The sequence below is a fragment of the Dunckerocampus dactyliophorus genome, chromosome 2, assembly GCF_027744805.1.
Source record: "Dunckerocampus dactyliophorus isolate RoL2022-P2 chromosome 2, RoL_Ddac_1.1, whole genome shotgun sequence".
Lineage (NCBI taxonomy): Eukaryota > Metazoa > Chordata > Actinopteri > Syngnathiformes > Syngnathidae > Dunckerocampus > Dunckerocampus dactyliophorus.
This window is the reverse complement of record NC_072820.1, coordinates 40798047-40821680: the sequence shown is the minus strand read 5'-3', so window position 1 is coordinate 40821680 and position 23634 is coordinate 40798047. Positions and strand designations below refer to the sequence as shown.

Sequence of the window (23634 nt, the reverse complement as noted above, 5' to 3'; positions counted from 1 at the left end):
GCCAAATAAGAGCGCAGGACAGGGCATGCTCGCTCCTGTCCTGCAGAACGTCACAAATTTCCATCTTTGATTTTTTTTTGAAACACAATTTTAAAAGCAAGAAAGGATATATGTAGAGGATACGCGTGAAGCAGTCATGAATGGGTGTGTGCGTGAACAATTGAGTGCAGAGGAGGTGCGAAGCAATACCATCGCTCCTTTCTTATTGAATGGGCTTCTAATCTCTAATTAGTCGGCAATTAAGTGATATTTTAGATGTTTTATTCAGGTGTTTTGGCTATTTTAGAATCTATTCACGGCATTGCAAAGTGGGAAGATTACCGTTTTGGACGTCATTGAATCGTTTCAGGGCGGCATTGCAAAGTAAAAAGACGGCTTTTTTTATGTCGAGCTAGGACTCAGTAATTAAAGTCTACACACGACGGTTTCGTTGCTAAAAAAACGAAACTTTTTCGTGCATGAAGCTTCTGCTTGAGTCGGCATTTTGGCCGCTATATGCGGTCAGATATTGACCAAGGGATACAAAATGGGTGGCCGCTGGCCGCGTTAGACAGGTGACTGCTATACACAGGGTCTATAACACGCACATTTTCTGCGGGGGATTTTTCAGTGGCCGCTATAGGCAGGTGGCCGTTATATACAGGTGGCCGCTAACACAGGTTTGACTGTATTTATAATTGCTCTTTAACAAGGCAAAAATATGTTTTATCCAATTACTCGATTAATCAAAGGAATTACTAAAATATTCAATACCTACAGCACAAATAAATAACAGTTTATTACAGCTTGTTTCAGTTTAAGTTCACGTAATTCTGAACTAGACCTGGACCAGTTACCGGTTTCAAGGTATACCATGGTATGAAAAAGTCACGGTTTCAAAGCCACTACATTTTTATTCCTTGCAGTCGGAAATGGGCTTCGGTGTGCTGAGACACATGCATGGGCTATGTTGCCAAAAGTCGGGCAACTTAACCGTCGCGGCGTAGATAGCCCCGACGCTAGTTGCCTCGTTAGCATCAAGCGACGCCGGTGTGGCGAGACGTTTGCCCTCATAGAGTTGTGCATCCCGTAGCATGTGGATTTAGTGTGTATTTCAAATGGCTTTGCAGCTATCGAACAAATGTGTAAGCACAAAACACTATTTAATTACATTTTTGACATGTTAACGTGAATACCATTGTAAATATCATTGTTTAATCGCTTCTAGAGTAAACGCGTATTGACACGACACATTGCAGCTTAAAACATATCGTACATGACAAAATTCACCATATAGCATTACTAAGTGAAAACATTGTACTCAAGTGAAAATATTCCTTCAAAAGGGATGCACATTTGGTAGATTCTCCTGTTACACGCATACGCAGTAGCGCTATGTGGCAAACCTCGATGAAGGCACACGTGTCGTCATTACACCGGTACAGCCACGCTGTTGTCATTGCGGTCAGTCTACATATTACTCACACTGAGGGTCACCAAATGTGGAAATGTGATTCAGAATAAGATTGGAGTCGAGGATAAGTGGTATAACCCGTTTACTCGCCACTGAACAACAACAAACAACAACTACTTAGCAACAGTTGCTAATAACAATCACATGACCCGGAAACCGAGGTGAAACTTGGTGACACAAGCGAATTAATCAAAACTCAGCAAAAACACAATCCAGCAACTCCAAAACACTTGTGGACAAGTTGTGGCCTGCACAGTCACCATTAACTCTTTCAATACCAAAGATGTATTTATACATTTTTATAATCCTGAACACCAAATTCCAAAGACATCTTTGCATTTTTTTGCACAAGAGGCAAAAAGAGGTGACGATGCAACTGCACACTAATGGATGTCAATTTTAGAGCAGTTTTAAGCCATAAAAACAGTCACAAAGTGGCAGAAGTGCATTTCATAAGAGCTCGGCATGTCAATTTAAATGAAAAAAAACATATGCCAGCAAGGAGGAAGTGGAAGAACGTGGAGAAGTGTAGCGTGCAGAAGGTTACGCATTGTAGGGAAATGTTCACATGCACACGCACACACACGTGCGCACACACGCGGTTCAGTTCCAAATATGAAAAGTGTAAATAGTTTATGGTGTTATATTTGTAAATAGTTATGTTGATGTAAAACAACCCTTTTTTGTGTTGTTTATGTGTTTATTTTAAAAGCAAAGTGAAAGTTATGCTTGAAATGTATCTTTTCAAAAAAAGCTGGTTTTCTCCCTTTTTTTAGTGGGAGAACTGATATTTTCCTGAAACTGACCCATGTTCTACTGCCGAGTCTAAGCTTTCTTTTGGTAGGTTCCACATAGCCATAGAACACAGTATTCTGTGTGCCTTGAAAGATCAGTCAAAATCGTCTAAAATGGCCGGTAGTGAACGGGTTGTCTTTGGAAAAATGGCTGGGACTGAATGAGTTCATTATTTATGTTGTGACCTTCTTGAGCCGCTCATTGAGCCAGTGACTGCATTTATATGCCTTTTGCTTTGTATTTATTATTTATTTAGAAATAATTCTGTTATTTTTTGTTATTTATACATACATACATCAAACCAGTACATATGTTCCACTTCCATCATGTTCAATTATATTCTTTAAAAATGACGGTTCAACATAAGTTTTTTTTTTCCTCTTCTTTTCAATAAAGATATTTCAAAATAACATTCTAGAGCTGTAATTACAATACCGTGAAATGTATTTGCCATATAGTCAGAAACTCATACCGGCCCGTGGCGCATGCCTATTCTGGGCTGATATGGATGGGATCCGTCAAAAAGGATGTAGTGTATTGTTTACCGGTGTGTGACAATTTATCGTTGTTTTACTTCTGAATAATGTACAAAGTTAGCTGGGATAGGCTCCAGCATACCCCCGCGACCCTAGTGAGGGCAGGCTGCATAGAAAATGAATGAATATATGATTTGAATTTAAAACACAACAGCAAATACACCCACTGGCAGGCCTCAAGACATTTTTGCACAAATGGCTCCCGGGCTGCACTTTGGACACCCCTCCTATCAAAGCTCTTCATCGGGGTTGAGCAACCACAACTGTCATCGACTATTTTGCTTCTTATTAGCGTCCTTCGTCGTGAGCAAACGATGGTAGTTAAAGAAAGAAGGGCAGTCTTATTGCAGCGAGAACTAATCATGTGTTGCATCAGTCACTTTTATTGTGAAATTTGATGTGAAATTGGAGGAGAAGGCGTTCGAGAAGGTGGGCTATTTGTCCTCTGGATGAGTACAGACAAGTTTGCAATATTTGGCCCTTGTTTTCCAGAAATAAACACATTGTTAAATACAAATCTCGCGATGTGCCTTATTATCTTTGCAAAGAATTAATTTTGTATGAAACCACTTTTGAGATATACTGATGTACTGTTAAGTGTTTGTGTAAATTAGTAGCAGATATGGTGGTGTCACAACAGAGATAAGGGGGAACATTTTTAGACCTGTCAAGTTGTGTGTCATACCTGGCCAGTGCCTGGACCTTAACCATATGTCTCTCCTCCAGCTCAGCTAGCTTCGTCTTCAGCAGCTCCGTTTCCTGCCTCATACCTGCTGAATGCTCCATTTCCCCATCCAGCAGGCTGCGAAGAGACCTGGCAAGTACATCAAGTGGACCGATCAGTGGCACGTGGGAACACAAACACATACAGCAGCGTCACGACGTCCCGGTTTAAGGTACCAGTACAAAATGTTTGGATTTGGACAAACTCACCTAGACAAAAAATTGTTACAACTAACACAAACTACAGTTGATCATGATGTTCTGATAAATGAGTCAAAGACAATAAGTAACAATCTTGTTAGTATGCACTGTAGTAGGGCTGCATGATTCTGCAAAAATTCTGCAAAAAAAATGCAAATCTTGATTCTCTTGCTTAAAATTGAGATTGCCATTCTCTGGCACAGTTTTTTTCACACGCGCCCGTGCAAACACATACGTACTGTACACATACACAAACACTTGATGATGTAGCATGTTATGTAAAATATTTTTAGAAATGTTCTCCCTGTGCGTGGGTTTTCTCCGGGTACTCCGGTTTCCTCCCACATTTAGGTTAGGTTAATTGGGGACGCTAAATTGTCCATAGTTGGTCCATGGTTGTTTGTCTATATGTGCCCTGTGATTGGCTGGTGTACCCCGCCTCTCGCCCGAAGTCATATTGGATAGGCTCTAGCATACCCCCGCGACCCTAATGAGGATAAACGGCATAGAAAATGGATGGATGAAATCATGGGAGAAAAAAGGAAGACGTGAGCTTAAGCTTCAATAAAAGAGTGGAAGACAATGGTGAACTAGGAAGTCAGGAGGGAGGAAGATGAGGGTTACAAAACCAAAGCCGTGAGCCAAAATTGGGAGGCAGTCATCGAGAGGATCATCATATGGGCCAATCTGTGGAAACTGCCCCAGGCAAGGTTGCGCTTTCTGATCAGGTCCACAAACAATACCCTCCCAAGCCCCCAAAATCTACACCAATGTTTCGGCAAAGAAGAGCCCTGCCACCTCTGCGGTCACCTGAGTCCCAGCCTGCAGCACATCCTCTCCGGCAGTAAGAGCGTACTAACCCAGGGCCGATATGGATGGTGCAACAACCGAGTCCTGCAAAAGCTAGAAGAGGTCTTCGAAGCCCGCAGGCTCGAAGACAGCCCATCCAATTTGCCAAGCAAGGTGGAGCGGCCCTAAGCAGCTCATTAAAGGAGAGGTCTCTGCTGTCCGCTGGAGTTGACCTAAATCGGCAGCTGAAGTTCTCCCCCGGGATTACAACAACTTCTCTCTGACCAGACATTGTGTTCTAGTCACTGCTACAAAGTCCGTCATCATGGCTGAATTGACAGTCCCATAGGAAAAGGGGATGTAGTCTGCCTTCGAGAGGAAGAGGGAGAAATATGCAGCTCTCAGGTGCGTGCACAACAGTGGAAGTCAGCTGAACAGGCTACACTGGAACCTCCACCCTGCAGGTGCTGAAGACTCCGGGCATCAGAGGCCCCAAACTGCAGAAGGCCATAAAAGACCTAGCGGAAGAAGCAGAACAAGGAAGCATTTGGCTATGGCTTCGAGGAAATGGCAAGGCTTGGGGGATGGAAGGGTACGAGTACCGGCTGCAGGGAGTGGCAGGGAGATGTCCCTCTTCAGCTCCATCCAATCCTATTAATTGGGAGGTGTCCCAATGTTTTTGTCCACATTGGCCGTTTGTCCAAAGCTCAGTTTTACCACAGCAAGTACTAGAAAATGTGCCCCCCTTCTCCAAAAGAGAAAAGCCCACACGTACATCCATCCGCAGTGTGAAATATCTAAACACCACAAGTATCAAATCAGTTTGTGGCCAAGTTAGCTCAAAAATGCCTCAATCTTTGACTATAAAGAAATCAGGCTGACACCATGTTAAAATCCAGACTCTTTCTCTGTGTGTGTATCCATAAGGATGTGCGCGTGTGTGCCGGTATGCAAGCGGCAGATAAGGAGAATATCCCAACATACCCATTTTGTTCCTCCAGCTCGTCTTTCCTGTTCATCATGGCTACAATAGCCTGACGCAGCTCCACTGCAACGAGAGGGTGGTACAGCTTTAATTATATACATGTATAGCTGCAAGAATTAATCGATTATTCATTGATTAATTGACTACTGCTTTGGTATTCAGTTAATTGTTTTTTGATTTTCAAATGTAAATATCCTCTGATTTCAGCCTCTCAAATGTGAGTATTTTTTTAATTTCCTTAGTCATTCATGAAAGCAGACCTATTATCTTTTTGTTTTCGGCGAAACAGGATGTTCACATACATTAGCTTTGACTTTGGAAAGCAGTGATGGACATTTTTGCACCTTTTCTGACATGTTGCGGACCAAATCACTTACTGTTTGTGTTTGGTTCATATTGATCTGCTCTGTTTAGGGCCTAACCGATTACGCTATTAATCGAAACAGCAATAATCGGTAGTGCAGCCATACATACAGTACTGTACTTGTGTATTACACAGTATTATGTCACGGTACCTTATAAACTAATTTACCATTTACTGACTAAAACAAGTTTAATGGACTCTGACTATTAAGTCATTCATTCCCAGCCATTTTTCAAAAGACAACCCCTTCCGTACTGGCCATTTTAGACGATTTTGACTGTTTTTTCAAGGCACACAGAATATTGTGTTCTATGGCTTTATAACCACCAAAAGAAAGATTAGACTCTCGTCCTTCATCAGAAAAAAAAGTTTGTTTCTACCTTTTCTTTTTCTTTAGTAATCAGCAGTAGAACATAGGTAAGTGGGTAAAAAAAGGTAAGAGAAAAACAGCATTTTGTGATACATTTAACGATACATTGAAAGCATAACGTTCACTTTGACACAAACATTTTGCTGTTACATCAAAATAACAATTTATTTACAAATATAACACCATGAACTACAGTATTTACAATTTTCACATTTGGAACTAAACTGTGTGTGCACGCGTGCGCGTGTGTGAGTGCGCATGCGTTAAAATTTCCCTACAATGCGTCACCTTCTGCACGCTACACTCCTCCATGCTCTCCCATTCCCACTTTTAATAATCATTTTCTGTTTATGAAAAATTATAATGCATAATATTATTTAATATGACAAAAATGCATTTGTACAACTACAGTCCCTCACCACATCACGCTTCTAATTTCGCAGCTTCACTCTATCCAGTTTTTTAAAATATATTAATAAATCATCGCTGTTATGTGGTGGAACATGGATTATTATTAGTTGTAAAAATATGCCTATTTAAGCAAATTGGATCCGTTTTTGGCCTAAATTAAGCACTTTCAAACATAAAAATGGCCAAGTGGACTAAAATATAAATATAAGGCATTCAGAAAATGCACTGAAAGACACACTGTGATACGTAGTATTCTACACTAGTCACTGGGTGTGACTGTAGTACTGTTACATTGATAAAACAATAGCCACTGCAGGAAGTACAGGGAAAAAACGAAAGTGAAAAAGGAACAGCAACAAGGAACCCTCCCAATGCTTTCATGTGTGAGTCTATATTATGTCATACTTGCGCTTTTGTCTACTATATTGAGTAATACAAGTGTAAAGGTGACTGTAGAGGTGTGGGCTCTAATAAGGGTAAAAAAAAAAACGCATTTAAAAAACGCTTACCCTGATGATAGCTGTCAGCCTAGAGAAAACACTGTATTCCCATGTATTTTAATAGTTTTGCTACTGGCCGGCTAGTTAGACAGCACAATAAATTGAGGACTCGATAAAATGGGACTCAATCACGAGAAAAAAAATGATTACCAAATAGTAAAATTCCAATTCAAACAATATAAAGTATATAGAATAACATACTCGAGGGGAAAATGAAGTCCCTGCATCACAATGTTAAAATGTATCATCCACAGTCGGCTGCAAGGAGATGCACTTACATTTCCAAAAATATCAACCACAAGAATTAACTACCGTGTACTTTTGTACAAAGACCACTAGTCTCATAACTCTCATAACTAATGTAGGATGTCCATGTCGCCCCAGATACAAGTAGGTCTCCTTGCAGCCCTGGGCTTAAGTGCCTGGTTTGGCTTGGTGAGGAGGAGGAGGAGGAGGAGGAGGAGGAGGAGGAGGAGGAGGAGGAGAAGGAGAAGGAGAAAGGGGAGCGTGATGAAGAGCAGAAAAAAGAAGCAGACGTGGGGAGAGCCTCTATACAAGACCGCATCAGCAGGCCAGAAATAAAAGTGACCTTTAGTGCGACCACACGTTCACAACGGATGCCACAGACGAGCCATTAGGGACTTGAGTAGAGCCAAAGTACCCTTTGTCCACGCTGCGGGGCTTCACTAATGACATCACAAGTTAAGTGTGGAGAGTGAGTGAAGAAATACATGTAAGTTTGTAATCCACACACGCGTGTGGAAACATCCCCAGCACTTTTATTACACTGTGCAGGTGCCTTGGCGATGAAAGACTCCATGCCCGTGTTTTAACTTTCTTCTTATAGAATATATTATACTTTCATTGTTTCTACTGGTGCGCTCCCGCTCTATTATATCAGCTCATTAAGCTGCCACATGTTTTGTTTAGCTTTATAATTTCGATAAAACTAGAACAGACCGCAGAATAACCACCTATATTTTGTCCCTTCGCTGTAAACAGGTATGAGAATTATTTTACAAAGATCACAGTGAAACTGACGCCAAAACATTGTAGTGTGTATTTTACATTTTATACCGTGTTGTGTGGAATACCATTTGATTGCATGATTGGCAGATGAATATTTTTACTACGTTATGGGGCGATTATAACTGAGCTCTATGAACGCTGCATAACAACAAGCGCCTCGGCAAATGTGTAGAGCCGCAATGTTATGTCTTATTTTTTTCTTTTTATGTACTTAGTGCTCATCTTACCAAAAACACGTGTTAATCTTGTCATTTTCGCTGTGAAAAATAACATTGAAAGGCATAATTCCTGTGTTAGATGTATGCACGAATGTTGACATATTTACCCTACCCGATCAGGGTTTCATGCTGTTGACTGCGATATGTATCATCCATGAATGAACTCAGCCGATACTGATACTGATCACATGGATTGCCTGTAAGTTTTTCTGTTTATTTGTGATGAGTGCTATTGGCTATATGATCTGAAAAAAGGAACCATAAAAATCACCTTCATCCATCCATTTTCTATACCGCTTCTCCTCTTTTAGGGTTGTGGGGGCATGCTGGAGCCTATCCCAGCTGACTTCGGGTGACAGGCGGGGTACACCCTGGACTGCACACAGATGCCCAGGGAAGAATCGAACCCGGGTTGATTCCTGTCTTCCCAATCTCCAGGCTGTTACTGTGTTGGTCAACATGCTAACCACTAGACCACCGTGTGGCCCAAAATCACCTTCATTTGGACAAAAACATATTTTGCTTACTTTTTCAAGAGAACATAAATCACTCCTGAAATTTACAGAGGATGAGACGCCTTCATTAAGGAGACTTTGGATGTGAGAATACAGTACATTGTCTGATGGAGCTCTAGCAGGACATCCAGGAAGCACGCAGCTGGGCTCCAAGTGAGAGAGCAGTTGTCGGAACCCGGTGTCTTCCACCGCTGAGAAAGGCTGGTCATCTAGTCCGATGGATTCAATTATTTTTGGGGTTATTTGCTTAGCCCTCTGACTGTACGCACATACGGGTGATTGTTGTACGGCGTTTTGGCCGCGTTGGCTGCCGTTTGACTGATGCTGCACTGTGAGCCAAGAAAACTCACCAACTTTGGGTGAGAGCCGGCGTACACTCTGGACTGGTTGCCAGCCAATCGCAGGGCACATAGAGACAAACAACCATTGACACTCACATTCATACCTATGGACACCTTCCATTGTGCGGCTTCCATTGTGCTAACTAATGGATAAAAGAACTACAATTTCAATGATGTTTGAAGTACCGAAGCAGAAAGGAGTGCATTTCTGCAAAAGAGGAAAATATCACGTTTTGAAGTCTTATGCAGCAATTGTGTTTTGATCTGACAAATCTTAAGTAAGTTTGATCAAGTGTAGAATTACTACAGCTTGGACTGCTTGAGCTCCAATGGAAAAAAAAGCATCTCACATGTCAACACGTGACGCTGGGAACACCGAGTGCAGGTAGGATTGCAAGGTTTATAGTGAGTCTTTCAGTGTAAATATCCCATGTGACAACATGGACACTTGCAGCTTATAAACAAGTGCGGTCTCTATATGTACAAAAAAAAATTAGCTTTAAATTTGGTGGGTGCGGTTTATATTCAGGTCCGCTCAATAGTCCAGAATTTACGTTATTTGTTTGATATTATGCCCACTTATGTGGCAGGCTTTTGCTCTAACACTCGAGCAGACGGAGTTAGCCTGTTCACAAAACATGCCACTCGCCACGTCAGGTCCTTCGGTATTATATTTCGGCACATTTCAAGGACAGTTTTGATAATGTGCCTCAGGTAAAGGAAAGTGTGGGACTGATTCTGTGTTACCGGAGGATGCTCCCACCGTCAGCTGTCCGGACTATCTTTCTTCGAGCCAGACCGGGGTAATCACAAGCGCTGACGCGGATGGATGAAAACAAAAGGTCAAAAACCCAGAAGAAGTTCAACCGTGGAAAAGCATGCCAAGGTGGCAGTAAGTAAATCCATTTTTTTTTCCACTCATTATAGTCTACAAACCTCAAAATAAAGGGTTTTCAGGGCAAATTTCAAGCAAAATCACGCAATTTGTCTATTGTGGCGGATTTTTGACAATACCAGTGAATGTTATTATTAATATATAATTAATTAATATATAATTAATAATATATTATTAAGTACACCCTGTTCTCTCAGTTATCTCGCACACATAGTTTTACTAGAAGTCACCTTCCTGTTTGTTGCGTGAGACTCTCGGGCCAATACACCAGCAGACAGTTAACGGGAAGTTTCCTGATCATTGGGACCGCCTCCACAGAAGGCATATGAGGAAGAGGAACTCGGTTTCACTTTAGAGACCACTCAAGACTGGTTGGTGGCTGACCGCTCTCTCCAGCGCTGGCACTGCAATTGCTTCTATTCACCGCAAATGGAATGAATTGCTACTCTTACTATTTGACTCAAATACTTATTTCACGGTTGAAAGAATGAAAGTGCCAGGGTGGTTGCCACCCTGGTGAAAGGGCCGGACCAAACACTTTGCTTTGCTGTGCATCCAAGCCTGTGTTTTGTCTCTCGACATGATGTCACAGCCATGATGGCGGCAGTTCAGAAAACTCGCTAGGGGGCGTCACAGCTTCATTCCACTCCTATTTTATAGTTGTTTACTGGAGGATGACAGCAGTATGACACAAACTTTTTATTAAGTGAGTGCTTTCATTTTGTTATTGTTTATTTCAAACATTTTTGGTGACAAGAGCACTTTAAGTACATCATGTTCTGGCTGAAAATGAAAAATCTCTCATAATATGTTTTTTACTTGTTTTCAATTTCAATTCAGTATGACATGATTTCATAATGATAAATGTATTTCCTCTCAGCATGTCACATCCTACTCTTACTTTTTATTTCCCATGACAACTTAGCATACACCTGGAGAATGTGGTCGTGCTATAATGTGATTTCCCCCCCCCCCCCCCCCCCCCCCTCCTCCGCCCCCACCATCCCACTACACACACAAAAAAAGTATTAAGAAAATTTGCTGAAGGCACTGCATTGCATTCTGGTCTCATGAGTACCAACCAACAGTACCCTTTTCTGGTCTTGCAAATTGTACCATGTGACATGTTGACACCACCGTACAACAACAGAGCTACCAGGATGAACATGTTTCCGTCCATAATCACCTTCTTAATGTGGGTTTTACTCGAGCTCACAGAACACCTTCACTGCTTCTCTTGGCTCCTCTGGCCTTTTTGTAAAAAGAGCTGATGGGTCTGATGGTAGCTCATTTGTGGTTTTACCGCTCTATCCATATGTGCAATCTAATCTCTTAGGTGCCGCAAAAGAAGGCATGTATTACATTCACTGTTTCACATTTCTTCTCAAATGCTGACGCCGTAGTGGATTCATGTCGATGCCTATTTACTGGACCAGCAGTGCCACCTTGTGGATAATACGGAAACTGACCTGGAAAATGTGATATTCTGTAATGGCAATTTACACAACTTAAACCCCTTAAAGCCATATTCATTTGTAATTAAAACTTATTCAAAATACACCTCATTATAAGGCAGTAGAAAGATGTGGCTGGAAAGTAATGCTTTTCATAGAAAATTTGCAATTAAATAAAACAAAATAGTACTAGTGTAGCTTTACTGAAACATAGCAAAAGGATGTATTATCATATTCAAGTTGTAGACTTGATTTTAAAATACTTGCATTTGTTTTTTTTAAGCGCTTACAAAGTTTTAGACGTGTTTATTTATCAGATTTGATTTCGACATGAGCCTCAGGCAATAATCTTTTAAAGATTGCAAAAGTCTGAGCCAAAACTCAGCGAGGCCTCTTTTCGACACTGGTGGCTGAGGATCTGAGGTCGGCAGCAAATGTTTATATTTTTAAATAACCTTAAAACGTATCTTTTTAGCCCAGATTTTTTTATTCGTTTTTATTTTATCTGTTGCTCTGTAACTGTGGATGGAGCAGGGTCAAGGTAATGTGTGCTTTCACCTGTGAATTGTATATAAAGCACTTTGTGTTACATCTTGTGTGTATGACAACTGCTATACAAATACATCTTCATTGGTTGAATGATACATGTTGGGAGAAAAAAAAATCAAAAGGAGATTCATTGTATTAGAGACAATTAACATAAACATCAGAAGAAGTACTATTATATACAGTATACAGTGTATATACTGTATAAAACATTACATAAAAACGTCCCTGAAAGAAGCGTAACAAGAGTTGTGCTCTGAATAAAAAGTAAAGAAATTGAGATGTATACTACTCAAGACACTCATAGCATATTACTCTATCTAGCACAAAGCTAGTTTAGATTATGTATTACTAGTATTACATTAGTTAGTAGTTTTTTTATATATTTTTTTTTTAAACAATGAAGATTTCCTAGTTTTAACTGCCACATAGCTTTAACGTTTTGTGGTTCCTTGCAGAGCATGTTTAAAAACATTCTCATGGCTTTTAACTCAGTACATTCCAACACTTCTGTTTTTATTATATTATATTATATTAATTATATTGTCGTTACTTTATTAATTAATCATGTCAACATATTGTCAGTTTCTTCCAGGATGTTTACTTAGAAACTAAATAATAAATTAAATATAAATGTGAATTTGATGGAAAGCTCAAAATTCCAATGTAAAAATGATGTATACATATATTGTATATATGCACATATGTGTTTATTTTTTAATGTCGCATGGTTTCAGAATGAAAAACACAAAAACACTTGAATGTGTCCACAAACTAGCCGCTGATATGATTTTTTTTGGTGTTGTCAGAATTCTGGCAAACATGGCGGAGTGGATGAGCAAGAAGAGGCAGACAGAAGGAATGGATGGAAAACTGAGAAACACTCACCGACTGTCATGGACTCAGGCAGAGCAGATGCTGGCAGCCCGCTGCTGAGTGGAGAAGACAGCGCCAATGGACTGGACTCCATACTGAAACACATCAATATTCTGAATGTCAAAGTCTTTTCGCAAGTTTAAGCTGTGGAGCAGATGGCTTAAGTCTAATACTCTCAGGGATGAGATTCTTCTTCACACCGTAACACATCCTACATGACTGGAGCAGATGCTTACTTTGGTGGGAGCTGTGATCTGAGGCTATCACAGCTCTCCGCAGGTCGCGCTGACTCACACTGAGCAGGAAAGGCCGCCGAGTCCTCCACGGAGTTGACTGGAACGATATAGAAATGAAAGTACAGCTAAAGAGGAAATGTTCATCTGAGGGGCAATACAAGCTTTTACAGCTGCCGCTGCACACACATGGCAGGACTTTCCATTCTTGAATGATCACTAATGCCAATGATGTGAAGAAGTTTTGAATTCAAGTGTAACTTAATGCGCCCACAAAAAAAATCACATCAAATTTGATAAATGTTGATTGCTGATGTATATTGGAATAACTTTTTAATGGCACCAGACATGCATCCGTTTGCATGCGTACAGTTTACAGATAAGGTCGACATACAGTATACAGTCAACAGTCAGCAGCACAATGTGCCGCTAGTGCGTCTGTGTGTTTGCCGTGTGTGTTTTAAGTAGCAATAAAAACACTGAGCATTCTTTCACGTGTGGCTGAGTGTGCACTGTACATGTTTTTACTAGGGCTGTTATTAAAATGATTAATTTTAATTCAATTGATCACAGTTTTCAAATTAATTAATCATGATTAATCCCCACTTGTAACAATGTGTGAAGTATGCCCTTTTTCCTGTATTTTATGACTAAAAAGATAAATGGCGAGACACAATTTCATATATTTGTACAGTATGTATTAACACCTCCAAATGAACTTAAAATTTCAATCATGCTAAAAGATAGCACACGTCTGAAAATCTATTTACCTAACGCTAGTTTCTTTAATAGTAGCAGAACATTTGAATCACACTTTAACCTTGTTATTATGAGCCATGAGGGGTTGTGTTCAAAGACACCACGTAAGTTGAATTCACTTTTTTCGAGTGTAGATGTAATTTCTGGGATTTCTGAGCATACTTAAAGGAAAACTGCACTTTTGGGGGGAATTTTGCCCATCATCCACAATCCTTATGTGAAACATGTCCACTCGTCTTTCCCTTTTCTGCACGGTTCTAAAGAGAGAAAAACAGCTAAAAGAACAGCTAGCATGCAAAAATGCCAATAATGTTGTATTTACATAACCGGCCTGTATACAAAACCAAGCTACAGCAACATTGTTATTATAGCAGCTAACACTAAGAACTATTTTTCTGGCGTAGTGACACAGCACCTCACCTAACTGCACGGCACTACCAAGATGTAATGGGCCCACTCCAAAACAATGCAATAGGACAACGGTTTGTACTGACATGAACAACTACGAACAGACAACCAAATTATCTGTAAAGTATGGATGGCGTGGACATTGACAGAGTGAATGAAAATAAATTTCAAGGCGTTATAATAATTGACAAAAAAAAATAATAATACATTTAAAATATAAAACATAAAGTGGCAAGAAATACTTCTATACTCAATAAAGCAAAATTCGTTCTGGACCAAAAATCACTCCAAACCCCCTTATTGTTGTCTAGTCTTACCATATCTAACTTATTGTGCAGAGATATGCGTAAATAACTACAAAAGAACATTTCACTCACTAACTGTGCTACAAAAAAGATCAGTTTAGGATAAACCACAATGCCGCTTATAGAGAACATACAAACTCCCTATTCCTAAAATCACAACTATTAAAATTTGTTCATCTGGTCGACTTTCAAACTGAAAAAATTATGCATAAAGCAAAAAAGAGCCTGCCCCAAAAACGTTATACAATTTTTCTCATCAAGAGAAAAGAAATATGATCTTAGGAAAAAATGAGGCCTAAAACACCTATACGCCCGCACGCACGTCGCTGAAAACCTTCAGCCTACCAGTATGTGGAATCCAATTGTGGAACGGATTGAGTAAAGAAGTCAAACAATGCACTAAAATGAGCCATTTAAAAAAAGCACTACATTTAGTTGATGTTTATAAAATATAACGAAGAATCCTGAACCACAGAGAAAGACTGTGCTATGTGTATGCTACACGTACTGTATGTAGCAATTTGATGTGAAACAAAGAGGTGGTAGGACATGCTCCTTTTGGACATGTGGAATTGTGATGTACGCTGATGTGAAAAAGAATGCTCAAATAAATCAAACCATCACGGCTAGATGGACTATGCTATGTATTCTACACATATACAGTTTATCGTTGGAATTGCGCTGCTGTTGATGTGTTCAAGTCAGAATAAAGTTATAAAAGAGTGTCAGACTCTGTGTGCGGTCGCTACCGTGCCTTCGTCGTCTGTCATCATAACAGAGGGGGGTGGCTTGACATGGTGCGCATGCGTTAATGACGCTAAAAATTGTAACGTAATTAATGAGTTCCCGCCGTTAACGCCAAATTTTTGACAGCCCTGGTTTTTACATGTAGATCCTGCGGCCAAATACTTTGCTGATAGTGTTTCCCAGAGAAAATGAACTACAGCCCAACCTCGGTTTTTGACCACCCCAGTTTTCGAAAGACTGTTTTCAACAAAAATGTTCACAAATGTTTTGGCTTTAGTACAACATTGCTCAGAACAAACTAGTGGGTCTGTCCTGTACTGTATCATTCCAGAGCGTCCAGACAAAGCCTATGCGTTGGAGACTCACTCTCTGTACATTTTTTATTGAGTGAGACTGCTAAATAACCTGGAATGGGGCCATGGAAAGTTGCGGGTGCCGGCAATTTGATAAAGAAGGTGAGAAACACTACTTAATTTTAAAAAATAATGAAGATGGCGTCACCTCCCCTCCGCCTTCTGCGCTCCTCACAGTCCTCGACAACAAGAGTCTTCATAAAAGGAAAAGCTGTGTTAAAAGTTCATTTGTCCATTTAATTCGTTGTTCACGATTACTTTTCATTGATTTATGCATGTAAAACTGTAATTGTTCTCTTAAAATGTATTCTTGTTAATATTTTTGGGTGTGATTGGCAAGATGTCATTGCATTTACATTATTTTCTACGGGAAAAATTAGCTTGGTTTGCGTACATTTCGGGTTTTTGTGTGACATTTTGGAGCAAATTAATAATGAAAACCAAAGTACCACTGTAGTGAGAGTCTGTGGCTCCATAGATCCATAGATAGATAGATTCCAATGGACAGTGCAATCCTTGATCATTTGAAACTACAATACCTTAACAGGTGTGTGCGTGTGCCCCAGTAAACAACACAAGGCCCATAAAGGGAGGCTTGGATGAGTTTGATGTGGAAGAACCTGAGAGCCCTGACCTCAAACCCATCAAAAACTTCTAGGGTAAGAGATTCTCAGGTCCAATGTTAGTGACCTCTGACCTCACAAATGTTTTTCTGAATTACTGGACAAAAAATACCCACTCCAAATTCTAGTACATAGTCTTCCCAGTAGAGTAAAAGGGTGGGCGCTCTCACAATCAATGTCGCTGGCTACATTGCAAAAACATACGTACAGGCAACATCTGTGTCAAGCTCATGCCTCACACAGGTACACCGTACACTAGTACCATCTAGTGGTTCAAATGTGTAGTAAATCTCTCATGAGAATCATTGAAAAAATGGTCTAAAAAAAAAAGGGTTTTCGATTTTATCGATTATCGCTGATAATTTGTAGCACAATTATCGACCAGCAAAATTTTTTATCGTGACAGGCCTAGGTATCACCCAATATCGGTATCATATCGAAAGTGAAAAAGTCGTATCAGGACGCGCAGTGGATGGACTCCATATTTGCTTATATGTTCACTTCCTTGTAGAAACTACAGGTATTGTGTGGTCCAGTCCAAGAGTACATTACCTGGCTGGGGGGTTGCAGCGTTGAGGGGGATGAGGATGTCTGAGCTGCTGTGGTCCGTCAGCACCTGCACGGGGCTCCACGTGGACACACTGGACAGACTTCCCACCAGCATCCTAAATCAAGAACATTTACTGTTCAGTCTGTCTGGCTGGCTGTGACCTTTCCTTTCTTGGCAATCAATACACTCAGCCTGCATGTAACATTCTGACATTTAACACTTTGAACAAGATCTAGTTTGGGATGTCTCATTTCCTTTTTGAGAGGGGAAACTTTTTGAGGAAAATTTGATTTGACTGATTGCGTGGATTTTTTTAGGGCTGCACAAAAAACGGGAAAAAAAAATCAAAATCTCGATTGATATCAACATGCCATCTCATTTCAAAATACGTTTTTTTTAGGTTTACGTATGACAAACAAGCACTGCCATTTTACTCGAGGACTGACGCTGCAATGATGGCGTACACTTTCTCCTCGCTCTCCCCGTCCCCAAGTGAGCCTCACCAGCCAGGGCGAGATGGATGCAGTGCCCGAGCTGGTGAGGCAAGCCGGCTGACATTCATCACCTCACGGGAGAAGCAATCGCATGAACTTTCTTGTGATTTGCCTTGACTACATTCATGAATGTATTGTGGAGTGAGTGAGCGTGCCATGTTTTTGACTTGATGGATTATTTTCTTTCTATTCATTTCTATTTTCGAGTCCCCCGTCAACCGTCCTTCCGGGAAAGCCCATTGGAACACAGAAGAAAACAATGGGGAGTCTGTTAATAATAGTAATAGTAATGCAGTAATCCCTCATTTATCGCAGTTAAGTGGTTCCAGACCCGACCGGGATAAGTTAATTTCCATAAAGTTCCTTCTTTAGAACTAGAATATTTTCATAGTAACCCGTTTACAACCGTCTAAATACAGTTTTGAACATTATTATAACCCTCTAGACATGAACTAGCACCCCTATAGTCACCTTTAGACCTGTATTCCCAAATAATGTAGACCTAATAACATAAAATAAGCCATAAGACATAAATAAGACTTGTGTTGCTATAAATGTGTTCCAATGCTAGGAGAGCAGAGCGGCAGGCGTACAGAAAATGACGTTGGGGGTTCAGAGTTAAGTTTCAGCTTGACGCGGGGTTACGGCCACAACAACAGCCTGTGTTTTTATTGGGGATTTTTATTACGGATTATTGTGCCTGTTGTGAGATAATTCAACCCTGCAATAAAAGCCTGTTGTTCCGGTGGTCAAGTCTGGCGCGTGGGTGTCTCACCAAACATTACAGTAATAACACTGACCCCTAGCAAGGAGTGTAGAATACTAGATATCATTCACAGTGTCTTTGAATGCGCCTTATGAATGCCTAATATTTGAATTTCAGTTCATTAAGCCATTTTTTATGCTTAAAAATGCTTAAGTTAGGCAAAAAAACAATTTGTTTCAATATGCATATTTTTCGACTAATAACAGGCCGTATTCAACTACGAAACAGCATGATTTATCAATTAATATATGTTTAAAAAACCATGATAGAGTGAACCCGCAAAATTAAAAAAATGTGGCCAGGAACGACTATAATAATAAAAAGTGTGATTTAAAATGTAATCACATGGCACTGGTGTCGGCATCTCAATTCTAAGCAACGAAACTGTGTTTCACTTTTGTTTGTTTTTTTACAGAATGGTGAAGCCCTGCTGTTTTTTGACAACTCACTGGTCATTGGTCCTCTCTTCCTCCTGGAAGTGCCTTCTGGGTTTGTACTTCTCTTCCTCGTCCTCTTCGTCCTCTTCCTCTTCGTTATCTATACTCTTACTGTCTGGCCGGAGAGGCGTAGGCATGGGCGGCGTACGAGGAGGACGCGGCGACCCCACCCAGCTCAAGGAACCCGGGTCGACCAGCCCGTTTTGCGACTCAGAGAAGGACGGCTCCAGGAGATCAAGCCCTTCCTCCACGCTGCTCTGAACAGGACTGGCCTGACTCTTGCTCATCATCTCCACAGTCTTCTGGAAGTCCTCCTCACCGTCTTCTTCGTCCTCAGCTCCTCCATCCAGGTCATCATCAAAGGAAATAATGTTAGTGATCTTCTTCTTTCTCCGCCGTTCCCTCCTCAGCCCTGAATCTGGGTAGGAAAAAGGTGACGTTTTAACTGGTCTCAACACAACAGTGCAAAACTAACTTTCTTCCATATTCTGAGGCCAAAACATGAGCAACAGCATAGTTTTAATCTCTCCCCACTAAGTAGAACTCGGCCCAGTGGAATGGAACACGGCAGACTGAGAAATTAGGCCAAAGATGACGGTCCGAAAGTTTCCTTTAAGATTTCACCACCACAGCACCACTTGGAGGCAGATGTGTGCAAACCGCCTAGAGTGGACTGACAAGGTTACCACTGGGATTTATTTCAGTAAATTGGCTAGTTCTGGTCTTCTGTTGCTAACGTGTGACCCGGGGGCTATTTTAGGGCTGCAGTAACCGTAATTTCCGGAGTATAAGCCGCTACTTTTTTCTTAAACTTAGAACTCTGCGGCTTACACAGCGGTACAGCTAATTTATGGCTAAATTCTAATCTCGTGACATCTCCTTCACTTCGGAACTACGACTAATCGTTTAAATACCGTACCGCTCAATGTAACAGTCTGCCTCACGGTGTCATCTTACAAAGAACACTAAACTCATCACACAGAACACTTACAATACCAACAAAATATATAAACAAGTACCAATACAAGTTTAAAATGAAAACAAGTATGTAAAAGTTTTCAATAATGCATTTCATCTGAGCAAGGCACTCACTGGTGCCTGCTGAGGCGCTGCAATGATGTCAGCCTCCCTCTGGGCTCTGGGCTTCTCTGGTTCCCTCTGGTGTACAGAGGCAGCATTGCAACGCCATCCATCCATCTTCTTTGCCGCTTGTCCTCCAATTAAATGCTTTGCTCAGACGCGATGCATTATGGGAAAACTTTACAATACTTGGGTTTTTTCTCCCACTGTAAACTTGTATTGATACTTTTTATTAGGTTGCTGCGTGATGAGTTTAGTGTTCTTTGTAAGGTGACAGTGAGTCAGACTGTTATATTGACTAATGACCTGCTGCAATTTCCAATGGGTTAACAAGCTCGTTCTGAGTTTTTTCATAAGTCTAAATAAAGAGCTGCCTGGTCCTCACTGATTCGTGCGCGCCACATTGTGCCATTTTATGCTGTGGACGTGTGCAGCTTATAGTCCAGTGTGGTTTATATATGTACAAATCTGGGTTTTTTTCTAAATTTATGAGGTGCGGCTTTTACACCAAAATTGACAGTAGTTTTTTGTTGACCCTCAGCATCAATGTTAATTTTGACAGTAGTTTTTCCATTTTAGTCATAGTTTTTTGAGTAAAATATATTTTAGTTTTAGTCATACTTTAGTCACCTAAATTAGGGATGTCTGATAAAACCGGCCAACATTGGAATAAAAATGAGATATCGGTTCATTTCAGTATCTGTTTTTCTGCCACTAATGATATCGGCGCACGAGTGATGTCATACTCACACAGCAACGAGCTTGCGAGCTCATTGTGTCCTCAGTCCAGAATTATTGCTATATTTCGCCTTCAAATTTTAAATATGCAATTTGCAGAGACTGTAGTTTTAGTTTACCAAATTTCACAACATTTTAGTCAACTAAAATTACAGTAAATTTAGTAAACTAATATATGAAGTACAAAATGAAGGCATTGTTTCTTTGGAACCACCTTTATTTAGGCTGCAGAGCACATCTATAACAACATCCACAGCATTAAGTAGACCTGCTCTCCATAAACTTTAGTCACTTTAGTGTTATATTGTACCTGACATTCTAACATTTAATCAGATGTTGAATGATAATATTATATGAATAATATGACAAAGTGCAACTACTGTATGATGTAATAAATCAACCCTACAGCGCACTTGATAGTTATAATAAAACTCTGCTCCTTCTCAGCAGTAAAAACAGCATTAAACATATGAAAATAATAAGGGATTATTGTGCAAGTTGTCACTTCTCTTTGCTTCACTTGTCAGCATGACTCGCCTGCAGAGGCCGCTTCATGTTAGCTGTGTTTTTACAGTAGCTGTGATAATCGCTGCACAATCTCTCCATCGTGTCATTGTGACATGTTTTTTCGCCTCGTATTTATTCGTTGAAGTGCCCATTTCGACGTAGTTTATTACCAAAAAAATTGTGTAGAACAGTGGTAAAACCTCTTCCAGGATGCAACGTGGTTGGAAAAATATTTTGCATACAGGATCTTAAAATAAAAACCAAAAAGCCTCTAAAAATGAAAGCATTTCCACGCATATGACGTGAGGAGAACTCAAGGAATTCGTACTAAACTACAGGGGAAACTTAAACTACTCAATGAGGCTAAAGTGGAAAAAGACTTCAGTTTGGTAGGGAGAATAAAGGAAGGGCACTAAAGCAAGGAAAAAAGGTCAAGTGGTTTGATTTGTTAAAGGCACTAATAAAGTGACGTATCAGGCAAGTCTGCAGATCCATGACTCCATTATTGTGAAAGCATGAAAGCATTAGGGGCCAAATAATCCATTTTTATCACGTATTTGAAACCTGATCCTGCCACGCCCACAATAGCAAGAGTGTCAATTTCGCAAATTGTAAGTGTTTCCTACCAGCGGAGGTGCTGCGTGGCAGCACAGGCAGTGGGTCAGAGGGTCCGTCCACTCTGGGGCTGAAGCCCGGAACCACGGCTGTGGCGGTGCTGATCTCTCGAAGCAGAGTGCTAACCCCTTGTGTGGACTCCTTCCACAGGCTGCCGATACCCTGCGTGGACTCCTTGAGGAGGTGCGTCATGGTGGAGCCACCTCCTCTTGACGGCCCTCCGTTCAAGTCGTTGTTGTCGATATTGATGGCAAAGAGGATGGAGTTTAAACCTTAAGAAAGAAGAGAAAAAAATCATCATTACTGATCCCTCCTGCAACCGTGCAGCAAATGTCTAACCAAGTGTTTACATGCCGTAAATCGGTCAAGTAAAACCAGATTTAAGATCAATAATATTCACCATAATACTTTTATTGTGTGGTCACGCTTATTGATCATTTGCATGCACTTTGGATGCAGAGAGGCAGTGGCAATGAAACTAAACAAACTTTTTCTATATTTATTTCAAAAAGAGAATGACCTACTTTATTTTAGTGGCTATTTTTAGATAAGATTTCTTTAATGTGCATCTTGCATGAAGCTTTAAAACTCATGTTAAGTATTTCTTTTAATAAAACAAATTTGACGCACATATTTGGCTCTGATTTTGTCTAAAATCACTGTGCCGAAAAATATCGGGATATATATACAGTATATACCGTATATCAATATTCAACCTAAATAGAACGGGGTATACGTTTTGGTCCCCAGCCCTACCAGCCACTATATTAGGTGCACAATCTAAATGAGGGGCATCCAAACTTTTTCCACCGAGAGTCGCATACTGTCAAATCAAAGGATGCGGGGGCCACTTTTACATTTTCTAAACCAACCCATGTAGATATGCAAAGACGTTTTTTATACTTTGTGTTATCAGTGACAAAGAATATGAAGTTTTTCTCCTTACATGACACTTTCTTGCTGCTTTTTTTGTTTTTTTTTTTACAATTATTTCAACTTTCTCCTTGTCCATCTTTTCCCATAATATTCCGACTTTATGCTCATAATATTTTAACTTTATTATCAAAATATTATAACTTTTTGCCAACCTAATTTTCCAAAAATTGCAACTTTGTTTCTAATATTTCAACTTTTTCCCTTTAATATTTCAACTTTATGCTATTTTTCCTCTTAATATTATGACGTCACTCTCTTAATATTTTGTATTTACTCATGTCAAATTACTGCTTTTTCCCTTTTTTTTTTTTTTTTTTTACTTTTCTTGTTTAATTGTATTTTTAGAATGTGCAGAGTTTTCATTCTGCACGGAGCTTTCCTTTGTCTTCTCTGTCAACGATGCTGGCTTACCTGTATGCTTGGTATGTGGGGGGAAAAAACAACAAAAAACGTTGCAACACATTTTTAAAACAAGCCCCCATTTTCAAGTAGTCATTTGTTTCTAGTAAACCTACACATGTCAGTGGTCCCTGCAGTACAGCCCTGCACATGCTGAGCGACCATATAAGTCCACTGATTGATCGTTAAGTCCAGCAGCATTGGCCAGTGAGCTAAAAGGACAGGCTGCCAATCAGAAAGTTCAAAAGAAAGTTTCAAACTTTTAAAAGGGTTTAAGCTGTTATGTTTTGCAGCTCCAGACAATTTTTCTTTAGTGAGTCAACGACCCCCGCCCTAGATGCTTCTAGTTATTATTATGCCAGCGCTTTCCTCACATTTTTGAGGGCCTTAACATTCAGGAAAACTCACCAAAAAACATGATATTTCCGGGGGCCCGAAAACGAACAACTAAAACTCACCCAGTAGCGCCCCATTTAAATGTTGAAAAAAATGACCCCACGCCAACGGTTTCACAGAACATCACCCAACTTGCTGGAGACACCAATCGTGACCGGACACACGAAAAAGTCTCAAGAACCCATGTCCTGAATCAAACAGAAAGTCGGCCATTTTGGTTTCCGACGGCAACTTTGGGCCAAAACCAGGGGTTGTATTTCAACAAACTAGTCTTAGGTACTTTGACC

At 40.3% G+C, this 23634-nt stretch overlaps 1 protein-coding gene across 3 annotated transcripts in view; it reads right to left on the bottom strand.

Moving 5' to 3' along the window:
* The window catches only part of snx29 (sorting nexin 29), a 202801-nt gene that overhangs the window by 174842 nt on the left and 4325 nt on the right, over window positions 1-23634 (bottom strand). For all 3 annotated transcript variants that reach the window (XM_054755500.1, XM_054755509.1, XM_054755517.1), the window contains 7 exons: window positions 21628-21888; window positions 18689-19094; window positions 16982-17094; window positions 13238-13334; window positions 13014-13096; window positions 5482-5545; window positions 3470-3598 (listed from right to left, as the gene is read on the bottom strand). In XM_054755500.1, coding sequence (XP_054611475.1) covers window positions 3470-3598; window positions 5482-5545; window positions 13014-13096; window positions 13238-13334; window positions 16982-17094; window positions 18689-19094; window positions 21628-21888 — 1153 coding nt within the window. The remainder of the gene's footprint in view (window positions 1-3469; window positions 3599-5481; window positions 5546-13013; window positions 13097-13237; window positions 13335-16981; window positions 17095-18688; window positions 19095-21627; window positions 21889-23634) is intronic.